At 41.2% G+C, this 24,078-nt stretch overlaps 2 protein-coding genes and 1 non-coding gene across 3 annotated transcripts; 2 read left to right on the forward strand and 1 right to left on the reverse strand.

Annotated features, from left to right (window-relative positions):
• Positions 1-595: 595 nt before the first annotated feature.
• Positions 596-5,433, reverse strand: LOC121707155 (stabilizer of axonemal microtubules 2-like). The gene is made up of 4 exons (XM_042089892.1): positions 5,224-5,433; positions 2,387-2,578; positions 2,037-2,236; positions 596-1,716 (listed from the first exon to the last, which is right to left on the reverse strand). Exons 1-4 carry the CDS (start codon positions 5,268-5,270, stop codon positions 686-688), a joined length of 1,470 nt encoding a protein of 489 aa, XP_041945826.1. The 5' UTR covers positions 5,271-5,433; the 3' UTR covers positions 596-685.
• A 991-nt stretch (positions 5,434-6,424) lies between these two features.
• On the forward strand, positions 6,425-11,953 carry rps6 (ribosomal protein S6). The gene is made up of 6 exons (XM_042094174.1): positions 6,425-6,578; positions 7,444-7,575; positions 7,784-7,994; positions 8,564-8,710; positions 10,860-11,017; positions 11,811-11,953. Exons 1-6 carry the CDS (start codon positions 6,573-6,575, stop codon positions 11,904-11,906), a joined length of 750 nt encoding a protein of 249 aa, XP_041950108.1. The 5' UTR covers positions 6,425-6,572; the 3' UTR covers positions 11,907-11,953.
• LOC121681982 lies at positions 11,138-11,274 on the forward strand. The gene has a single exon (XR_006022380.1). It is a non-coding gene; the product is annotated as a small nucleolar RNA SNORA57 (small nucleolar RNA).
• Positions 11,954-24,078: the final 12,125 nt, after the last annotated feature.

Genomic DNA, 24,078 nt, shown 5'->3' on the forward strand with positions numbered 1-24,078 from the left:
ACACAGGGACATGTTCGGGCAATGTTGCATTATGTGATGGTTGCTGAAATTGTATCAGCACAATCTCCTGCACGCCTAAATAATGTAAAATCCTATCACTAAATGGCAAAAACGTCTTTAGAAAATCACAATAGTATAATGACTTTTAATAACTCCATTGTGCTGTGCGCAGCGCTATGTGTTGCATGCCCAGTGGTCTGCAGTCATTTCTGAAGGATGTGCCTTACGCATACGCTTATCGGCACACGGTTAAATTTCATCAATGAATTGCTAAATTGCTGTGACTTCAATTGAGTCATACAAATATAATGTGTAGGTTTATTTCATCTGATGGCCAATAATGTCTTTACACGTTTAACCAGTGTGCCTTCATTATGATGCTGGACACAAAACGATAATCGACTAGTGGGCTGAGCTCCCAGGGCGAGCCTGATAGGTTCATGGCTCCCGAGTTGAAAGCATGCTATTGACAATGACACCATATAATGCTTTTCACAAATAGCAACATCATCATTCTAATAATAAACATGAAGTGATTTGGAATTATAAGAAGCAGTCTCTTTTTATATAATTATTAGAAGCCACATCTCTGATATCAAATGACACAGATGTTTATTTGCTGTAAATAAATGAAACATAATCACAGAGCCACTAGCTATCAATAAGGAATTAAAACAGGTTCTAATTAATTATTTTGTCTGTTCAGACAAGCAGATCTGACTGGCCTTGTTTTGGTGAGGCAGCATGATTTAGCAACATAGGCAGTAGATGGACGAGTAATGGCTTTGCGTTCCTCTGGTGGGATGTTGTGGCACACAATGTACCCATTCTTACCCAAAGACAAAACGTGGCCCTCTGGCAGCTGGCATGCAGGGCAAGGTTGGACCTCGTGCTTCCTATAGGTGCTGCGGTAGGTTGTGTCACGCTCCAGAGCACACGGGCTCAGCGTTCTCTGGACTGGCTTAAAGCTAGCAATTTTATCTCTCTTTTTTGGTGTGAATTCGGCACGGAAGGTAGTGGTGCCCTCAAAGGCAGACAAAGGTGGACGTGTAGGTATAGGCTTCAGGGACTTGCCCCTCTTTGCTCCCTCCCAGGCCCTGTAATGGTCTTGTGTTGCGGAGCAAGCCTCAAAGGGCTCCCCCTTGCTCCAGGCTTTAATACTGGGGCGTGCTGTTGTTGCAGGATGGCCTGGAGCTCCACTGAAGTCCATGTGGGCGGTGGACATGAGCTCCATGTTGCCCTCTGGTGGGGAATACTCTGCTGCTTTGTGAACACTGGTGACAGGTCTGACCGGCCACACCTGGAATCTGTCCTGACACTCACTTTTCCCCTCAAAAGGTGTCGACCTGGGCTCCCAAGTGGCCTTGACTTTGCAGGACTGAACTGCTGATGATCTGTCACCCTTGTAATCTTGACGATGGGTAGATATGGCTTGGAACGGGGCACTGCTGGGCTTGTAGGGGATCTTTGGCTTTGGGGGAATCCACTTAACCGGGTGTGGGACGTACATCTGGCAATAGACACTTTTGCCCTCAAATGGAAGAGACTCCATCCGTTTCTGTTCAGGTTTGAAGCTCTTACGTGTGCTGGGCTCAGTCTTGTGGCAGTAGTCAGCTTTGGAAGTTGTGGTCATGTCAAGTCTCCCCTCATTCACTTTCAGGTTGTCAATATTCTTGTAGGACGTCCGTGGTTGAGGTGTCCAGGCACGATATACATCTTCAGGAGAGAGCGAAGGCATACTTGGTATTACGAAGTGAGACACATCAGCTCTGACAACAACATGATGACAACATCCAATACTTCTCTTGATTTTTGACCTTGCTGTAGTAACAGTGTGGTCGCACTAAATGAGCTGAATAGAAAATGTTGGCATTTGCTTTTAAAATGTTTCATGTTTTTGCTTTTGAAAACTCCTGTGACATCTACCCTTCTAAAATAACAGCATGAACCTTATTCATTCATATGAACTTTAGTCATTCTATACATTGACAAATAAAACGATTGAACTGAGTGATTGTATTGTATTGTAAACTTACCATTATATACCGAGCGGGTGTCCATTTTTGTGGTGGGTGCATTGTATTCCTCGACTTTGCTGGTGGTGGTTTTGTGGGTAGGGTACATTCTGAAATCATTCATGTAGGTGGTTTTCAGAAGCAAAACTCCTGTTAGAGCGGCATGTGCTTTGATGGGTTTGGGTGGTCTCGGTTTGACTGGATGTGCAACATAGTCTGACCTACAACAACACAGCATATAGAATACTATGAATGTACCCAAGGCAAAACTGCACTGAAAGCTTTGTTGTGGAATGCAGAATGAATGACTACCAAAAATATATTTTGCCATTTGAAAATGTTCAATTCACTGTGGAAATAAATGGACTCACTGGAAGGTGGTGGTAGCTGATATTTCTCCCTCCAACACTTCATACTCAGAAGAGATCTTTTTGGAGTTTCGTTTGGCAATGGTGCCATGGTGGTGAAACCTGTCCCTGTACTCAGTGAGATGGCTCACTGCATCTGTGGAGCAGCATGCAGGCAGAACTGTGGGCGGCGTGGGATTGTGGCAATGGTGTTGACTACGGGGAGAGCAGTGTTGAAAAAACACTTCAGCTTATTCAGATACATTTAGCAGTTGGAGCTTGTACTGTATTAGTGAAATGTAAACTGAACTGGATTTGCTGCCTCTGGGGCCTCTCGAGGCTAAAGGTGAAAATTATTCAAACATACAGGAGCTGGTCATTAATTAGAATATCAAAAAGTTGATTTATGTCAGTAATTCCATTCAAAAAGTGAAACTTGTATATTATATTCATTCATTACACACAGACTGATATATTTCAAATGTTTATTTATTTTAATGATTATAACTGATAACTAATGAAAATCCCAAATTCAGTATCTCAGAAAATTAGAATATTCCTTAAGACCAATACAAAAAAAATTTTTTTTTTTAGAAATGTTGGCCAACTGAAAAGTATGAACATGAAAAGTATGAGCATGTACAGCACTCAATTCTTAGTTGGGGCTCCTTTTGCCTGAATTACTGCAGCAGTGCGGCGTGGCATGAAGTCGATCAGTCTGTGGCACTGCTCAGGTGTTATGAAAGCCCAGGTTGCTCTGATAGTGGCCTTCAGCTCTTCTGCATTGTTGGATCTGGTGTATCGCATCTTCCTCTTCACAATACCCCATAGATTTTATATGGGGTTAAGGTCAGGTGAGTTTGCTGGCCAATTAAGAACAGGGATACCATGGTCCTTAAACCAGGTACTGAATTTAGGACAGATTTTATTTTCCAACAGGACTTGGCACACTGCACTGTGTGCAGGTGCCAAGTCCTGTTGGAAAATGAAATCTGCATCTCCTTGAAGTTGGTCAGCAGCAGGAAGCATGAAGTGCTCTAAAACTTCCTGGTAGATGGCTGCTCCTCTCTTCCTTCAGACTCTGGGACCTTGATTTCCAAAGGAAATGCAAAATTTACTTTCATCAGAGAACATAACTTTGGACCACTCAGCAGCAGTCCAGTCCTTTTTGTCTTTAGCCCAGGCGAGACGCTTCAGACGCCATCTCTTGTTCAAGAGTGGCTTGACACAAGGAATGCGACAGCTGAAACCCATGTCTTGCATACGTCTGTGCGTGGTGGTTCTTGAAGCACTGACTCCTGCTGCAGTCCACTCTTTGTGAATCTCCCCCATGAATGGGTTTTGTTTCACAATCAAGGGTGCGGTTATCCCTATTGCTTGTACACTTTTTTTCTACCACATCTTTTCCTTCCCTTCGCCTCTCTATTAATGTGCTTGGACAGAGCTCTGTGAACAGCCAGCCTCTTTAGCAATGACCTTATGTCTTGCCCTCCGTGTGCAAGGTGTCAATGGTCATCTTTTGACCATTTAAAGGTCTTTGCAGGTGTTTTGAGTTAATTAGCTGATTAGAGTGTGGCACCAGGTGTCTTCAATATTGAACCTTTTCACAATATTCAAATTTTCTGAGATACTGAATTTGGGGTTTTCATTAGTTGTCAGTTATAATGATCAAAATGAAAATAAATAAACACTAAAAATATATCAGTCTGTGTGGAATGAAAGTATGCATTATACAAATTTCACTTTTTGATGTGATCAACTTTTTCATGATATTCTAATTATATGACCAGCACCTGTACATCTAAGCTTATACTCAAATACCATTTAATGGACAAATAAAAACAATTAGAATAGACATAGAATGACGAATAGAAAATACAACTACAACATTTTTAATAAAATAAGAATCAACTAAACATTACCTTGTATACGTAGACTAAACTAATGGACCAATAAAATGGACTATCAGGCCTTTGGAAAGGCTTTTTTTAAAACTACATCCTAAAGAGACCAAGAGAGTAAGCACATCTAACACTGGGGACCATTCTGGAACCAATGGAGTGAGGCTAAATGGGGAATAGTGTAAGTCTACTCACACTTCCTGTCTGTGCACTGCTTATGCATGCAAAGTTGTGTAAATTGTGTTTTTCTTTAGCTATCAAATGTATTATTGAACTAGTCAGCAACATAGGAGCATAAAAGAAAGCGCATTGCCCTTTTATGGCTATATTTAAAGGTGCCATGTGTAATGTCCGCCAAAAAATCAATTCATACTCCACATTCCATAAAAGATGGGGGCAGTATACCTCCAGAAAGTGAGTTGGTCTACCCTAGAGTAACAACCGAGACACGTGTATTGCAGTTTGGCTGGTTATGTTGCCCGCATACCGCCTCCCATGGCCGAAACTGGTATTATGACACCTGTCGGGCTGTGGCTAGTAATTTAGCATGCTAATTCAGGTTGATATCTCTGCAGCACTATACCTTGTCATTTTTTAAATGACATCATCGCCCTAATTTCTTCTCATTCTTTTGATGAGTGTAGTTCATTTTTTGGATATTTTTACCTCAATTCTTACACATGGCACCTTTAAAAAAAAAAAATATGCCAGTTGGAATGCACTAAATGCCATGGAAGGCTACACTTTCCTGAGATGAATCCATGTTGTGGACCTTTCATTCGATGAGCCTCAGTTAGGCTATGCCTGACTACATCGATTTCATTAACACAACTCCCAAAAAGTCTTACAAAATGTGTACGTAAACAGGCTAATCGGGAATGGCAGGAACAAACGGAAGAATTTAGCCTTATTCACTGACCAAATTAGACTAGACCTTATACCTAGCCTAGGCTACCTTACCCGCAAGTACAGATCTCACAGATCTGGCACGAGCAGAGGGTCTTCATCGCATCTTCCTTTATCCAAACTCCAGTGTACACAAACAATGAAGTCACTGCATCGTAACAGCTGACAATCGAATTTACCAAGCGAAATCTTCAAGAAGGCCTAGGCCTGCCTCTAATGGTCTAGCAGATGTAGTTTTTCGCTGTCCTGTTGCAGCTGTGCACAGCCCGTCGGACGTCATAGAACGCTAACTACAGCTGATTGAAAATTCCCATTGTGACATCTTGACATAGCTTAGGAGGTTACCATTTTGGGTATGTAGCCTAATGTTTTTTGTGACAAAATTAAATACATAAATTACATAAATAAATATTTCATATTTCATTTATTTATTTAATTTTGTCACAAACACAGGCTACATATCTCTAGGCTAGCCTACCTATGTGACAAACAAAACTCCCTGAATCTTTGAACGCAACGTGACAATGCAATCCTCGCCAGGATGGATAGATACTTTATTGATCCCTAGGGGAAATTCAAGGTCATAGTAGCATACAGACAACATACACACACATTCACTAACAGCAGAAAAAGTAATTAAAAGTATATAATATAAAAAACACAACTAAGCAATAAAGACTGTAGAAGATAAAGAATATACTAAAATACAAATTATACTAAATAAAACTTAATCTAAATCATTTCTAAAAAACAATCTCCACATAGTGGGTGATTAATCAATCAGGTGCGCTTGCAATGACTGAAGCAGGGACTGAACCTGTGGTCCTCTGTGCATAAGGTAAGGTAAGGTGCTCTTTGTGAATGAGTGTCCTTGTGATGGTGCAAATTATTAAGTCAAACAGTGCAACAGTGCAAGAATAAAGTCTATATATCTATATATAAATACTATATTAAGAAAGGTATAAGTGTGGTCACAGATCGGCTGTGGCATGGAGGGAGGGGTTGTGCATATGTGCTAATAAAGCACGCAAACAGTGAGGCAGAAGACAATGGTAAAGTGGCTAGTGGAAAGACAGTTCAAGACATGGAGGTGGTGAAGAGGCAGACAGACTATGCGTAGAAGTCTATTTCTCCTCTTCCTTTAAGTGATGAATTGTTTTGGTCAAAAATTAAAACGAACATTTAATGAAAATGCATTTTATGTCGCTTTTGCCTCTTTATTCAAATGGCAATGCACTCTGGTAGGCCTACCAGTCACATGCATAGATCATAGGTCCTCTACTGAGCAAGTAGTAGCCTAGCCCCTGTATTACTCTCGCGAGAGTTTTACTCTCTATGTGAGACTACGAGGAGGATATCCGGCCTCTTTTCGGTGGCGGACGTCAGCCAATTCAGTCCCCAAAATGAAGGTGAGGACTCGAAAATTGTGAATTAACAACTTTGTCAGATTTCTATGTCATATAATACCTTCGTGTAGCTTTAGGATAAACGTAGGTCACTTTGATTTAAGAGGATTTGTTGCCGTTTGCCATTTGAAATCCTTAAGATGAGTATAGATTGTATTGTGAGCTCTTCGCTGTAGTAGCAGAGCTGGAAACATGGCGGCCTTCTGGAATAAAAATGTGTAGCTCAGCATAGTGGGCCTAACTGTGTTGAGTAGTTTCATATACAAATGTGTTTGTTGGCAGAAAAGGCTATTTTATTTTCTCGGAATATGAGCTGTTGTATGACTCTAAGGTGTAAACACTGCCTTGGCAGCTAAGTCGGAAAGTTAGCTAGCTACATAGCACAAACGGCTTCTGGTAACGTTAGCATTAACGTTAGTTGTGTCTAACCAGCTAGCTTTGCAGTTAGTTTTCCGTCTACTGTCAAACTCCTAACCTTTTACTGTCAGGTAAACAAAATATTGAGTGGCGAGCCAAGTGTGTTTGCCGAAACAGCATCACACATGAACGTGTCGTGGGCTCTGAAGGATGTTGAACGCTGGAGCTAGCCCGATGGCAGGATTTGACTGCATCAGCCATCACATATAGGCCGTTGTTACCTGTTGTCGCGTTGGACACGTTTAAGAGTAACATTTAGATATGAGCCTTTGTCTTAGTTTGGGGAAGGTTTTGCCAACAGTCTGTTGCGTCACTTTTTAATTTATGAAGCTTTCTTTAGCATACTTTCATCTATTAATTAGATGTTTGCACTTGGAAGTAGAATTGCAGCCTCCATGTTCCCTGAGAATGTTATGGCGCTTGTTCCTAACCTGTTCACTCTTTTCTCTAGCTGAATATTTCGTTCCCGGCCACAGGCTGTCAGAAGCTCATCGAGGTTGATGATGAGCGCAAGCTTCGCACCTTCTATGAGAAGCGTATGGCCACCGAGGTGGCTGCTGACCCCTTGGGCGATGAGTGGAAGGTAAGAGAAAGACTGGTAGGGCCATCAATTGCTTGGTTACTTCTGTAGCTTCTGCTCACTAGTCTGAGTAAATCCGAACAACTATGCAGCACAAAACACAGATGGGCTGGTTTGTGGGTGTCTTTTTGGTATTTGAGCCTTTCAGTACCCCATCCACAGTGAATATTTATATAAAGAAAAATCTCTTGTACCCTCCACATCTCTGCAGGGCTATGTTGTGCGCATCAGCGGTGGTAACGACAAGCAGGGATTTCCCATGAAGCAGGGTGTGCTGACCACAGGCCGTGTGCGTCTGCTGCTCAGCAAGGGACACTCCTGCTACCGCCCACGGCGTACTGGCGAGCGCAAACGCAAGTCTGTGCGCGGCTGCATCGTTGATGCCAACCTCAGTGTGCTGAATCTGGTCATCGTCAGGAAAGGTATGGTGGCAGTGGTAGCAGAAGCTTCACTTTTGTCTTGCTCTTGTTGCTGAACAATGGGTCAGTGTGGGACTGATTGTGTTATTTTAGTGGCTGTGAACAGGGCTATTTTTTCAATGATCTGTCTGTGGTCATATACTGACTGTTGTTAACAGGAAGCTTGAAATGAGGAAAATGGACTATATGGCTCTGAACTATACTGGAAACTCGAATAACTAATAAATAACAAATAACTAGCAACTTTGCACCCCAGTAGACCCTTCCTGACTGTTCTGTAGTCTCTAAGGGGGGACATGTGGTGCCACATAAACTGTGGAGCTTCAACGGATAACGATCTCAGCCTGACTTTGTGGCTGGGTCGTACTGAATTGCTCTCCCATTCCTATTTGCATCTGTTAGCAAAATCTTTGATTAAGCCCACCTGCAGTTACTGAGGTTGTGAATTGACCTACAGATTATTCCAATTTTCCGTTAGTGCTCACAATCACATCAACAGGTGTAAGTATCTCCTCTGGGTGCCCTGGAAATGGCACAATTGACCGTTCTCTCTCTCGCTCTCTCTCTCTCAGGTGAGAATGAGATCCCTGGACTGACCGACAGCACTGTGCCCCGTCGTCTTGGACCCAAAAGGGCCAGCAAGATCCGCAAGCTCTTCAACCTGTCCAAGGAGGATGATGTCAGGCAGTATGTGGTCAGAAGACCCCTGACTAAGGAGGGTAAGGGTTGCGTGCTTTAGCCTCAATTCCAGTGCCGCATTCATTAATATCCCTACACCTGCAAACTAAACCAGAAAGCAGTTGAGTCCCTGCTCACCTTACCTCAGCATTACACATAATGGCTACAAAATAGGTTTTGTTCATTCTTTCTGTAGTTGGATGGTTGTGGTGGCCCCATGACTGCAGTACTGTCTGTTTTAGGCGCTTTGACTTTAAATATAAAGAGATCACAATCTTACTGAGCTATGGCCTTCTGGGCTGCCTGAAATTATTTGACCCCCTCTTTACAAGATGTACTTACTGTACCACACGTGTTGAGAAGCAATTTCACATCCTGTGACTTGTCTGGACCATTAAGCATGAAACATAATTGAAATGCACTACTTGACGCTGAGGCTGATACCACCCCAGCAAAGATGCCACCTCACACCTACAGTCAGCATGAGCTTGTTGGTATTTGATATGAGGGTTTTGATGCATTAGTGGACACAACTGATCTACAGTTTGTGTGTTCAGTGGGACTGATCTTTAAAGACCATTAATGTGTCAAAATGTCTGTCAGTTTGTCCCAGATGTGCACTTTCCTTTACAAGCAACAGTGATTTGTTCACCTGCCTAACATTTGGATGTGTGTTCATAAATCTTTTGCTAGTGGTCAATAAATAATGTACAATATGTACATTGCTAACAAGTGCCAACTTTGTAGCTAGTTAGGTTGGTAACATGCTGATGTTGAATAGTTACTGCAGATAGCAGATGCCTTCCGAATCACCAAGTTTTTTTTTTTCTTCTTTTCTTCATAACAATGAGGCTGTCAGATTGTACTGTGGTCCTCTGACTTTTACCCATTCTGACTGAAAATGGGTGGCGAGTTAGAATTTAGCACACACAGTGCACTGCTATGCTCACAGCATCTACACAATCGCTGCAGTTAACCAATCATAAAACTCATTAATGGGAACAAGGAGTGGGACCGAGGAATTCATTGAAAATTGTCATTAAATAGGAGATACCGTAGGCTATGTTATGTCACAGACTGTGTTTGCTACCTTCCTACTAGGTGACTGCCTCATCTAGGTTCACAGGTTGTTGAAGAAGGGCTCATCATCTAGCTAGCTAGTCGGAACTCAGTGATTCTATGCTTTTGTGAGAAGGCACTCTAAAGCAGGAATTTCCCCAGACACGCCGTAACAAAATATGATGGCTAAATATGATTGCTAGGCAGATGGGTCAGGCCCTTAGTCGTGGATGTGCCCGAGGTTTCTTCCTATGTGTATCTCCAATTCTAGGGAGTTTCTCCTCGCCCCTGTTACCCATGGGACTTTTCTTTTCTCTGATTGTCTAACACTCTGTAAAGCGCCATGAGACATGTGTAATGTTTTGGCGCTCTATAAGTAAAATTAAATTGAAATGAATTACAGGTAATACTTACCCTAATGCATAACTTGCCCAAAACCACTGCCTCCGCCCGCTGAAGGGAAGGCTAATAAGCAGGAAATCGGGGGCACATTTAGCCAATCTTGTTGTCACATTTCATAATCAGCCCTTGTGATGTAAAGTAAGCAAGTATGTACTTATATGCAGTCATGAATGTCATTCAAGGTCCATGGAAAGGTTTTGCAAATTTGACAGTGAAAAGGAGTGGGTGCTCTGTACATAACAAATAACTAGCAACTCCGCACCCCAGTAGACCCTTCCTGACTGCTCTGTAGTCTCTAAGGGGGGACATGTGGTGCCACATAAACTGTGGAGCTTCAACGGATAACGATCTCAGCCTGACTTTGTGGCTGGGTCGTACTGAATTGCTCTCCCATTCCTATTTGCATCTGTTAGCAAAATCTTTGAATATCTGTAGTCAGTCAGTGAATTACTGGATAAAGCCATGTTTCCTTCTGTTAACATGAATTTTGCCCCTTTTAGAAGGGCAGATTTTGTAAATGTCAGGCCGCTTGGACACCAAGCAGAGTGTTTGAGGCATTTGTGTAATAAATCAGTGCCTGCTGCTTGGCTTAAGCCTCTTGACTTGCAATTCAAAGAGGACTTCTGCTGGTGTTTTGAAATGTAACGGGTGACTTATTTGCATATCCTTTCAGTCCCCTTTTTGCTGTGTTTGGAATCATTTGTGTCAACCTCTCTTGGTCTACCTCAGGTAAGAAGCCCAGGACCAAGGCTCCCAAGATCCAGCGCCTGGTGACCCCCCGTGTGTTGCAGCACAAGCGCCGCCGCATTGCCCTCAAGAGACAGCGCACCCTGAAAAACAAGGAGGAGGCTGCCGAGTATGCCAAGCTGTTGGCTAAGAGGATGAAGGTATGATTGTTAGGGTTTTTGTAACCAAAGGTTCTAATTGACCTGTTTAACAAAGTTGAGCAGTGACGTGTTATAACTGGAAACTTGGGTAAATGGCTAAACAAGATTACGGTGTGATTACCTCCATTTCTTGGCACACATTCTGTTGTTTAGTACTTATGTGTGTAATGTACGGAGGGAGAGCAGTGCCAGTGCTATGTCTTCGGTGCCAGCATGTTCATTGTCTGCTGGTTCTATCCTCAATCACTGGGACACCCCTACACAGTTCTTGCCAGCCACTCTGCTGAAGCAGTACAAGAATCTGGTTAAGTGTTACGACGTTTGGAACTGGTGTATTCATGTGAAGTTATTGCTTCACTGTCAGTCCTAACAACCATAATTTCTCTCTGCAAAGAAAGTTAAGGTGAGATTGTGCATTAGCAAAGAGCGGTTGTAGCTGTAGTTGTAGGCCAGTGTCAGTCTTTCAAGAAGTCAGTGAGTCTAGCTAGTTGTCAAGCTTGCAGACTGCAAGCATTACTTGAATTGGATTTGGTGCCTTTTCCATAGTTGGCAGGAAGTAGACTGGAGGCCGTTTACTGTAGAAACCTGGGCTATGGAGATTGGGAGAACATTAAAATTATTTTAGTAAATGCCAGCATATGTCCTGCAGGTATAGACCTTTTTTTGTTTTTAATTATACCAAAGGTCATGCTGCACTGCATGTATATTAAATTGTATCAGACTGCCGGTTCAGTCATTGTGGACATGTGGGAATTTGATCATGCTGATTTTGTGTATGTGTCTGTGTCTACAGGAGGCCAAAGAGAAGCGTCAGGAACAGATTGCCAAGAGACGCCGCCTCTCTTCCCTGCGTGCCTCCACATCCAAGTCAGAGACCAGCCAGAAGTGAAGCACCCACATGTAAATCTGAAAATAAAACGTTTTGGTGAAAAAAGAGAGATCTTTGTTTCTTTTGCACTTTAAAGTGAGACATTTGCACACGTATTCCTCTCCTGATTGGTATTATAGCTTATACTTGGATTGAATCAAGTGAATCTAAGCCATGGCATGCACATACCTTGGAATTTGGAAATATCTAATGTGATTGAGAGCAGACATAGAGCTGCCTGCAACAACAGCGGCGCTCTGGGAGCAGTGAGGGGTTGGGTGCCTTGCTCAAGGGCACTTCAGCCGTGGCCTACTGGTTGGGGTTCGAACCGGCAACCCTCCGGTTCCAAGTCCGAAGCGCTAACCAGTAGTCCACGTAGCTGTCACCTTTCAAAGCACTCGGCAGGTTTGTTTTTGATAAGGGTGCTTTGTTTCTACGTGGCATTTTAGTTTTGATGGTTTCATGCTCTCGTGCCAGCAATTCACTGCACACCACACACTGCTTTCTGTCCCATTTTGTCTGATCTGAAAGGTCTGATATTAGATCTGATAAGGTAGCATTTTAAATATGCAAGGTTGTTTTGTGTGTTGCGACCCACCAATTTAGAAACACTGCCCAGAATTACAAAATATGTGGTGGCATTGCATTCCCTGTTTGTGTCTTATATGGCTATGTTAAAGTAAAAGTTGTGTAGAAATCAAATGTTTGAAAAGAGCTTCCTGGACTCAAAAGCAGTATGTTTGAGTTGTTCTTTGCATGGGGAAACTGATTATCTAAAACATGACTCCCAAGGCGGTCTGTTTCAAAATGGTTAAGCCTTTATTTGTATGGCTTGGTCATTTTAACCTTAAAACTCTTCATGTGTTTCAGTAGGGAGTCAAACTGGGAAGGAAAGGTCGTTTGAAATAACAGTCCACCAATCAGAACCCTGACCTTGGGAAAACATGGTGCCTGAAACAACCAGCAGATGGCAATACAGCCCATGTTCATCAGAGCAATGTAAAGAACAGACAAATGCTCAAATCTAAAGCTGATAAATGGGGCAATGTTTCGAGCTATGGTGCTGGACAGTGTTCCTCATTTTTGTGGTGTGGTTCTTGCATGTTCCTATTGACATTGGGCAACGATTTATTTTCTGGAGAACTTGGTTGCCTAGCAACATTGCTCAAAAAGTTGCCTTGTGTATCATCACCTCCTGAGGCGTCCTCATGTAGGTCATTTATAAACCCAAAAAGCTTTTTGTTGGTTGAATTCTTCACTGTCAATTGCCCTTTATTATGGAAAGTGAAATATGGTAAATAAACAGACCTGTAATGTGGATGGGTTGGGGGGGAGCTTTTTATGCCAATTGGACACCAGAGAGTAACAGGAAGTGAGCGAGGCCTATATATATTGGGTTTGATCACCTGCAGAACTAGCCATCAAAAGCATGTGCAAAGAGGAGTAGGCCTAAGACTGTATTATGGCGTGAATCTGTATGCAGTCAAGCAGACCTGTGACCTTTGGATGGGAAAACAGCCTTCCGATTTTTTGTTTTCTCTCTGTGTAATATTTCTGAAATGCTTTATGAAGAAAGTCACTTCATTGTTTGTTTATACTCATAATCACAGGCGATTGTGATATTGCAAAGTAGCCTAGTATTCCCAGAGTAGGCCTACCTTTGAGTAACATGACATAACCATGGACGGATTATGAACTTTCGGGCCCCTGGGCCAAGATGCATTAAGGGCCCCCCACTAATTATCGCATATGTGGGAGGGGGGGTTTGGGGGTCCTCCCCCAGAAATGTTTTAATTTGTTTGATGTGATTTCCTGTATTCTGGTGCATTTTGGGGATGGCCAATACTTTAATTCAATCAGATTCATAGCCTACATCCTGATTTGTTGATATTGAGGCAATGATTCCATGCAAAGGCTTGGGCCCAAGGGCCTGGGCCGGGTAGGCCCGTGCAGTAATCCATCCCTGGACATAACCTTTGAGTGATGTTAGCTTTCTGGCTAGCTAGCCTATGAACATTTGCAACGTCGCCCGTTTGTTGTTGTCAAGTTCAACGCTTTCAGTTCCGAAGTATGGAGTTCCTTCCCAGCAGGGACCTTCCCACTTCCCAGCCACATTAACGCACTATCAATAGCACACTCTGGCTCCATATGAGAGGTTTTGGTTACACTTGTTACATAAGAGTGACACTGTCATACACATTATACACGTTTATGACATGCTTCTGTCATTAAGTGTCATTCGGTTTTTGTCATGACAATAGGGTTAGGGTTCATGTGTCATGACAGTGTCATGTCACTCTTATGTAGATATCTTCAAATAAAGTGTTACCGCTGTTTTTAATAGACTAATAGCCTACGTTTCTGCCTTAGGCCTTCATCAGATTACTTTGAAATGTAATCCATTACTGAATACAGACTACACACCAATTTTTGTAATCAGTAAAGTAATCCTTTAGGATTAGGCTAGGCTACTTGAAAATAAAAAACTCACAAAATTGTTCCATCAGCATTCCATTTCTTTTTCACTTTAAAGCAACACAATTTAACGTTAATATTTAGCGTCAAGCTCATTTTGATGCTACACTGACTTAAAATACGGAATAAATTATTTACGATGCACTGTTTAATTTCCCTATTTTGTTTGGTGGACATAACATAACATTCCAGTCTGAAATGGCCAAGAAAGTAATCTGTTCAGGGGCCGTATTCACAAAGCCTTTTATCTTACCACTAGGAGTACTAAATCGCACTAAAAGATTTTAGCTAGGAGTTTTCTCTTAAAAGTTATTCACAAAGCCTTTCAGACCTACTCTTAAGGAAAAATGACACCTAAACTAAGAGTGAGTCTTCGTTGACGTCATTGGATGACGTCATTACTCATGCACGATCTTGACTGAAGTGACCACCTTGATTGGCTGATGATTGTAACGCGGGAATGATTCCAAACACCTCCCTTACGATGATGAGTGACAGGTAATAGGTCTGAGAATGCGTGCGCTACACAAGTAGTGCGAAGGACGGAAGATGATGAATAACTGAATAAAAAGGCCTAGCCTAAATTAACAGAGTAAGGAACCGTTCGTTATTTATAAACGGGGTCACCGAAGGGATTTTGAGTGCTTCAATCAAAAGTTGCATGACCCCTGCCTGCAAGAAAATTTTGAACGACTCTTCAGCAGTCTTTTTTTTAAAAAAAAGACATGATCCTCCCTAGTCTGAGCGAATTAGCCTAGAAAAGGGTCAAAGGTGGAAGTAAATACAGCAAAAGCATATTTGGTATCATCTGAATCATAATTTTCTGTAGATTAAGAATTTGTGGTGCCTACAGCGCAGATTTGTACCAAAAAAATATATAGGTCTTTGAATGGAGCATGGCACAATGATTTTTGGGTGATGTTAGTACATCTTGATATTAGCTGATATCTCTTAAGCCAATTGAAAGATATTCATCAAACTTGGTCTACTTACCCACTATAAGTTGTCAAAGAACTGGCAAGACAATTTAGGTCTTGAGGTCAAAGGTCAAGGTTACAAGGGGTCACACAAATAACAGCAGACTGTTGGATCTTCATTAACTCTAGTACATTTATTGTCTATACAAGTTAGATGAACTTAGGGACTCAGGGCCATGGGGTCAAAGGTTAAGGTCAGTTTCATCCCCTGACATACAAGGTTATAGACGGAGACATGTTGCACAACATAGACTTGGTTGTTTTTGACATGGGGAGTCCCTATCTACAGCACAAAGAGTTTAATACCCCTCCTTTGTATATAAGAATCAAGAATCTGATTGCAATTACTAGGCAAATGTGCTTAGCAGTTACATACAGTAACAGTGAAATACTTCCACTAGCATAGTTATGACCTGACCAATATCTCTTTCAATATTGCCCTTGCAGTCCTTTCCACAGTACAAGCAGTGCTACTTCCAGCTGTAAATTATAGCTTTCTGTGCTGTTGTGACTTTTCATAAGTTAGTATGACTGTTAACTGTGGCCCTTGCTATTTTTCCCTTCATGGACAAGGTGTTGTCCACTTTCTCCTGGCAATTTCTGTAACCCTGAAGACTAGCATTGTCTTTACTGTTTTGATGTTAGTAATGTGGCATGTCCGTTGTTATCTGTTCAGTTGAAGTTACGGGTGGGCAAAAAATAATATCTAAATATTTTGGAAGATTTTGACGGTAGATATCAATAATATAATTAAATACGAATTTGTCAATCTCTTAAAAAATGGGATTTAATTGTATGAGTTACAAGCCACCTTATAATTTCTTACAAAGCACATTAAGGGACACAAAGTATTAGGATAGCAGTTCATTTTCTAAATTTTGTTTCTGAAAGATGAGACTGTTGTAAGAAGCAATATTTTCCCCTGGGATGAACATCAGTATTTAGTTGTGCTCAGTACTGTCTTGATTCATTATTTTCCATTTCACTGCAATGGATGATGAGACAGCACTTGAAGAGGAACCTGGCATATGCGCAGATCTTTGCGTTATCTGCCAATGTGGAGGTGAGCTCTCATCTTGTAGCACTGGCTTGCAAAAGCTGATTTACTATAGCATTTCTATAGGCAACAACACATTTTTAAAGGGGTGGTTCAGGATATATGACAAAGGACCTCATTTCCAAGTTAGCATGTGTGATATTTATCAGTGGAGACCGTTTTCAACGCGTTTCATCCAGTCCTTCTAGTTGCAGAGTTCGCAGGTGCTAAGCTAGCGCAAGTAATCAGTATGTTAGCCTGCCACTAAAAACAGTCTTACCCACTCCACAGTACACCCAGGCAAATACATTATAACGGCAGACTCGATGTAAATGTCTGTGTTGATAATTTTATTTCTAACATTATTCGATCCTTGCATTTCAATGATCGCATAACATTTTAAGGGACTAGTTTCTTAGCAGCGGTTAGTAGTACTGCGTTGAAAAGTAAACAGAGAAGCACACTCCAATTAGGATACTGTCGTGGAAAATGTCTACCCTGGAAATCCAGAGTTCTCACGAGAGCACAATGGAATGAGCAATGATGCACGTTACTTTTATCCCTTGCATCCCGGGGAGCCAATCAAATCGGCGTATCTGATATATGCGGGTCAGAGGCGAGCTAAACTGATGACGTCAACGCTGCAACATTGGAGGTCAGTAAACATTGGTCGTAGTGTTATCCAATTGCTTGCAGTGAGATTTTCAAATGCATGCTTGGTGCCACCGCTCGAGTTGGGCCATTACATTGTTCGTGGCCAGACCCTTAATCTTTCGAGATTACCAGGGTCTGGATTTTCCAGGCTAGAAAATGTCCACTTTCAAATCCAATTGTCCAATTAACAATTACCACATGACTATTTAGTAATTTAGCACTCTGGAACAAGGCATCCGAAGGAGACAATGTAGATAGAAGATTTTCCGAAGACTGTTGATCTTTATTCACCGTATTGCAATGATAGTACAGCCCAACCAAAGTCCAGACCAACCATCAAAGCAATAGGGAGGAGATGTCATCAGCTGGGGCACCCGACAAGATCTCCCCTACGGATGGCTATACACTATATTTTATACTCCTCAGCCCTTGAGAAGTGCCACCCTCTCACGCCATCTCCATCAACACCCTTCACCCATCAGTACCAAGCAGGGTCGCTTACATTGGTAGAAACCATCTTCCCATCATGCATCCTATGTAATGCATAGATAACATATGTAAAATAGTGTAACCCTAAGTTTTTCTGGTTCCTTCCAGTTTGGTGAAATAAGGCCTTCTTATCTTATTCTCTTCCTAGCTGGACAGGCCCTAACTCATAAGGCACAGTGGCCTCCTCATCCCTGTCCTGCCCAGTCCTCACCAGCTTGTTAACACCCCCTCTCCCTCAACACCCTTCACCAATCAGTACCAAGCAGGGTTGCTTACATTGGTGGAAACCATCTTCCCATCATGCATAAAACTATATGCAAAGCTATGTAATGCATAGGTAACATAGTATAACCCTAAGTTTTTCTGTTTCCTTCCAGTTTGGTGAAATAAGGCCATCTTATCTTATTCTCTTCCTAGCTAGACAGGCCCTAACTCATAAGGCACAGTGGCCTCCTCATCCCTGTCCTGTCCAGTCCTCACCAGCTTGATAACACCCCCTCTCCCTTAACCATATAAGGAGGAGATCCTTTCATCCTGGTACCCCCAGTACTTTTCCATTCACCCCACTCCTCTGACAGTCGGTCTGGCCTACACAAGATACAATGACCTCACACTGCTCACAGCAAATGCAGTGGCATTAAGACTTATAACACTCATGACTACATTCTTCTAAAACATGAAAACCCATGCAATAGTATAAACCCTTATGAAACCCATGATTACATCCATTCACATCCTGAAAACCCACCATAATACCTAGTAGAATCCTAGGTAATATCAGTCCGCTGCCGTTGATTACTGTATATGCCTACTACCAACTTCAGGGAACAAAGTATAACTATTGCAATGTGATTCAAGGGTAGTTTTTATTTCTAACACTATTCTATCAACATAGACATTTACATCGATTGTCTGGCGTTATAATTTAAGTTGAAGGAAATAGCTCAAGATGACAATGTTTATCAGATGTTTGACAGAAATGGTTTGGATTTAATCTAAAACTTCTGCTATTCAGCTTGTCTAAATGAACTACAATGTTGTTATTGATGTACTGAATGTTATGTAATAGTAGGCTACTTTGTTTTTTACTCCAATATCATTTATGAACTGAAACAGTTATTTTAAAACAGGTATTCACACAGATGTTTGCATTTTTAAAACAGCAAATTATTTAGATTTCCCCTGATTTCAGAGAGGCTATTATTACAATACTAAAATAAGATGTGGAGGTTGAAACAACTGTTTTTATACAGAAAATAAAGTTTGTTTTGCTTTAATAAATGTCTTAATCTTTTTTAATGTCAATTCAGATAGTTGATTCTATGCCTCAGCCAGCTATAGCCTCATGACCTTTAACCTCTACCTGTGACCCCATGATCTTTAATGCCTTATCAGTTAATTTAGGCTTAATTAACTGTGTTGGGTTTAATGAGGATCCTTCAATCTGCTTGAGAGGTATAAAACAAACATTGTATGTCAAGTATGACCTCACGTGACCTTGACCTTTGACCCCAAGACATTAAACACCTACTAATTTTAATCAAGAACGTATGGTGAGTAAGTACACCAAGTTTGGTAAAGATCCTTTTACCAGTATGGGAGATATCAGCTAATATCTATATGTGATAATATACGATTTTGGCCCAATAATCATTATACCATGGTCCATTCGAAGCTATATATCTTTTTTTTGGTACAAATCTGCGCTGTAGGCAGCTGAAATTCTTAATCTACAAGAAATTACGGATCGATTGATACCAAATATCCTTTTGCTGTATTGCTGACTACCCCGGCCAACTGTTGATACCTTCCATCCTCGCTATAAAGCTTCATGAATACACATCGATACAAGTTATCGTTCTAAACTCACCCTCTGCTTTCTGATCTTACACATCACACTTCACCAAGATGGTGGCCATTTCAGTAGATTTACTCACTAACATTGTTGTGTCTATGTCTACGTGCGCACCTGCCAGGCTAAGAGCCAAAGAAATCCCCCTGTATATTCACTCCAAGTTGGCCTACCATAACTTACCAACTCTACACTGTAGACCATAAACTGGCTATTTATATGACCAATGTATTTTTTTAACTTTATGAAGCAGAATTACGCACTGCTACTTGGAACGTAACACATTTTTGTTGGCAGGAGAGAATGACAGCGATTACGTAACAAATTGCACTTGTTGCTGGTTACCAATAAATAGGGCCTACTATATATTTTTTTGCAAACAACAAAAACAGAAAGGATGGAGACAGCAAAGCTAGAGATGGGCAGGAACAAGGTCAATTGGTAGAAATGCTTGTCAAAACGTTAGGAGCTGGATGTGGATGAATGAAGCACAAGTATGCTTTATAAGCATGCACACTGTTTAAAGGTGCCATGTGTAAGAATTGAGGTAAAAATATCCAAAAAATATCAACCTGAATTAGCATGCTAAATTACTAGCCACAGCCCGACAGGTGTCATAATACCAGTTTCGGCCATGGGAGGCGGTATGCGGGCAACATAACCACCAGCCAAACTGCAATACACGTGTCTCGGTTGTTACTCTAGGGTAGACCAACTCACTTTCTGGAGGTATACTGCCCCCATCTTTTATGGAATGTGGAGTAGCCTATAAATTGATTTTTTGGCGGACATTACACATGGCACCTTTAAAGTTAGGCTAGGCTACACAGTAAACTACAAGTAAACCAAAGTTAAATTTAGCTTTTTTAGGGCTGGATAAATTTGACCAAATGGATATAGGCTGTTAGGCGTGAATAAAGTAGGCTAGGCTACTTTGTTGCTCCAACCCAACGTTAATGGGGACGGATGTTGACATTTTCCTTATTTTGCGTGAGAAACCCGGGAAATCTCCCTTATTTTCATTGTTCAATGTTGACAGAGCTATGGTACGGAAGAGAACGTTATATGGCGACAGAAATCAATCAAACAAGCCACTTTGATTTTTTGCTGTTTTCATTAATACAAAAGATGGGTGACCCCCCCCCTCCTAGACAAAAAAAGTTAGGTGACCCTCCCCTCAACAAAGAATAAAAAGACATGACCCCCTATTTTCCTCTGGTGACCCCGTTTATAAATAACCAACGGTCCCTAAGGCAAAACAAATAGCCTAGTAGCCTAATGAAACATAGGCCTACGGATTGATGCAGTAGCCTACCTTTGCAACATTATTAAATTAATCTGTCACCATATGCCTACGTTTGCAAAGAGAACATTTGAATTTGATTCACAATGAAACGTTACATTTAATTTACATGTTGACAATGAGTAGTTTTGGTTGTTGTTGGTGGCGTTATTGCATGCCTTTTATGGCTACAGAATTGTTCCCTCGCGATTGGAAGCTCCTGTTGCATACGCATTTCAAAACATCGCAACGTGAAATGCCACAAAAAGCTGTTTGTGAATAGGTCTTAGTGAGTTAGGAGTCCTCTCGACTTATTTTAAGCTGTCCCAGACTTAGGTGCTACTTTTAGGTCTAAAATGCTTCGTGAATTACTTTTAGTGAAAAAAATTAGGAGTCCTAAAGTTAGGAGTGACACGCCCATTATTTTTAGGAGTTGCTCCTAAATTCCACACTTAGGAGCTACTTTTAGCCTTAAAATTCTTTGTGAATACGGCCCCAGAGTATCAACAAAGAAATTAACACAAAACTATATTTAATCTCCCTTCATAAATGACATAGCCAAGACATTACAAACATGACATGAATTATATCACTATATACAACACTGTACACAGTATTACACGTATGGCAGGGCTGCCAAGTTTTCAAAAAACCTTGAAGTGAGATTTGGTGGGGCCAACCAAAATTTTGCTGCGGAAATTTTTGTTTGGCTCATTCAGCATTATTACCATACAGTAAAAAAAAACCGTACATCAGTGGTTCTCAGGTGTAGGGACCAGGGTCCCAGAGTTTAATTAACATTGGTATCGAAGGGATCTACTACTAGGACCTCGGCCTGAACCTGCGTTCATCTGATGCTGTGTCATCCTAAGGGTGTTTTGTAAGAAATGTTTGTATATTTAACTTTTAAATGCATCAATCAGGTGCACTTTCAAAATAAATTCAGAGGTCAGACTTGCTTATTTTTATGGAAATATTTGTGCTGTAGCCTAAACTATTTTGCACTTCAGAATTATAACACAGGTGGAATAGTTATGGTGATATTGCAATAAGTTCACAACCACAAAACATATATGCTACATTTCACAGTTCAGAAATGTTCAAAAATGTGTGTACATTTCAGCACTCCATGAAATGATGCAGAAGTGGTCACCTGTGTTATTCAGCTAGTTCATTTAAGATAAGATATTGGTCATTGTAATGGCCATCTAGCCTATAGCCTATACTCTTCCTTTTTCAGGATGTACCCATATCTGGGAACATATGATGTGAATGTTTGCATATGGCTTATGTCAGGCTTTATATCAAAATTTGTGTTTCATTATTTGATTTTCTTTATATTTTTGCATTAATGTCGGAAGCATGCCCATATAAATATATTTATCTGTTAGTGGGATTGGCTGGAACCTGACAAGAACCATGATAGTGGGTAATCTATGGCTGAGCAATTTACAAAAATGTATGTACTGATAAATAGTTTACATTTGAATACATTATAATTTCACCCTAATGAGACTATGTAGAAATGTGTTGCAATTTCAAAACCGGATTACTCAGGAACCACTTATTGCACAGAATATATGCTTGTATTCAGTACGGTTTGCTGTTTATTGTGATATTGGGTTTGCCATGTGTGTTGTGTGAAGGGTTAGTGAGATATTTAACCGAGAGTAATGGGTGTGCACTGTGTGCAAAATGCAAATATGATTAGCCTAAATTGCATGTCAGTTTCTCGCGAACCATTTATCACAGCAACTTGGCGCTAATATCATTGGAAACAGTGGCGGAACAAGTCAGAGCCGGGCCGGGGGCGGGGCACATGACCGGGCCCTTTAGGCTATTAAACTCATCATAACATAATTTTACAACATAGGCTACACATGCCCGCAACAGCGGGTCTTACAAGCGTCAGTGCCACGGAGAGCAACTATGTCATTTTGAAGTCCATCGAACGTACACGAAGTGTAACCAAGAGAACAACAACAAAAACATTAGGCTACATGACCCCTAATAATAAAACAACAATAATACGCAGCACTAGCCTATTTGAAAGGCATAGACGAGCCTTGCGCTCCGCGAACTCGTCCACGATGCTCTGTGTATGTCCATTTTCTTTGCTCTCTCGTTCTCTATGGACAACATGGAAAGTCCACTCTCTCCTGTCGTGCTCCTCAAGTGGTTTTTAATGATCTTTAACTGAGTGCAAATCTCACTGAATGCAGAAGTTACTGCTGGGTGGTTGCATTGGCGGAGCGAGGGGGTGGCTTCGGGGGCTCAAGCCCCGAATCTCTTTTTAAAAGCCCCGAATATTTTTTTGTTTGTGTTTTCAATTTCCAACGATTCTAATTTCTAATTTAACTTCCCCTCGGGTTCTCTATAAATGTAGCCTACTATTAGCCTACTGAGCAAATATCCCTTACTTTCAAAGCCCAATAGATAACCTGATTTCCCACACGATGAGTTTAGGCAATGCCAGAGCCGAGATGTAGCGGTTTGAGTCATAAACCTGGCAGGAAAGTTCAGAGCGGCGCAGTCAGTTTAGTTTAACTACCACAGTCACGAGTTGGGTCGCGATAGTCTGTCATTTTTAAAAAGTGGGTCCCCAGAAAAAAAGTTTGAGAAACACTGGTTTAAACAGCAAGCCGGTAAGAAAAACTATTGTCAAGACATTAGGCAATTAGGCTACTGTACCCCGGAATACAAAAATAAACTTAAAATTGTATGTATTAGTAGCCTATGTAGTCTGTATTCTGTAGTCGCAATGACCGAATCAGTAGATATACCTGTTGTCAGTTGAGTTCGTTCAATTCATTTATTGTAGTAGCCTAGGCAAATATGAAACGGAGATGTAACGTGGCTACCGGCGGGATTTTGAACTTGCATGTTTCATGCATTTTAGGGCAAACAATACCATGGGATTGATGTGTTCTCCATTTGAGGAACGTAATCAATTGCGGACGTGCACATAGGCCTACAGCTCAGACACAGAGCGCATATAGGCCTAGGTAGGCTACTTTCACTTTCTAGAGCGCATTCATTAGGCTACGTAAAAGATGATTCATACCAAAACAACGATCAAACATTATCAAATGTATCATGACGTGTTGTCACAAAGACTTACTCCAATTAGAAAATCGAAACCAAAATCATGTAAGTTTAAGTGTTCTCTCATTGACGCCTGTAGGAGACGATCCAATTTTGTAAATTTGCACGTCGTAAAGTTCAATATGAGAGTTAAAATAAAGCCAGTCATACAGCAGAACATTTTATTCAATATTTTACACCTACTAAATCATCAAAGTAAATTTCAAAACTTTTCAGCAACCGTGAGTCATAACTCGTCCTGACTGGGGCAACCTATAAGCCTAATACGTCCCACTCTGCTGAAAATGATTGAAAAGAAACCGTTTGCATGATCTTCTCCTCCG

The sequence above is a fragment of the Alosa sapidissima genome, chromosome 1 (assembly GCF_018492685.1).
Source record: "Alosa sapidissima isolate fAloSap1 chromosome 1, fAloSap1.pri, whole genome shotgun sequence".
In the NCBI taxonomy this organism is placed as follows: Eukaryota; Metazoa; Chordata; class Actinopteri; order Clupeiformes; family Clupeidae; genus Alosa; species Alosa sapidissima.

What these genes read in the sequence shown, in the direction of transcription:
- LOC121707155 (XM_042089892.1), bottom strand. Translation starts at nt 5,270, where the DNA reads ATGAAGACCCTCTGCTCGTGCCAGATCTGTGAGATCTGTACTTGCGG. An exon ending in TCAGCTACCACCACCTTCCA is followed by an intron (nt 2,237 to 2,386) that starts GTGAGTCCATTT and finishes GTGTTGTTGTAG; the next exon opens with GTCAGACTATGTTGCACATC. An exon ending in CACCCGCTCGGTATATAATG is followed by an intron (nt 1,717 to 2,036) that starts GTAAGTTTACAA and finishes TCTCTCCTGAAG; the next exon opens with ATGTATATCGTGCCTGGACA.
- rps6 (XM_042094174.1), top strand. An exon ending in CCTTGGGCGATGAGTGGAAG is followed by an intron (nt 7,576 to 7,783) that starts GTAAGAGAAAGA and finishes ACATCTCTGCAG; the next exon opens with GGCTATGTTGTGCGCATCAG. An exon ending in TCTGGTCATCGTCAGGAAAG is followed by an intron (nt 7,995 to 8,563) that starts GTATGGTGGCAG and finishes TCTCTCTCTCAG; the next exon opens with GTGAGAATGAGATCCCTGGA.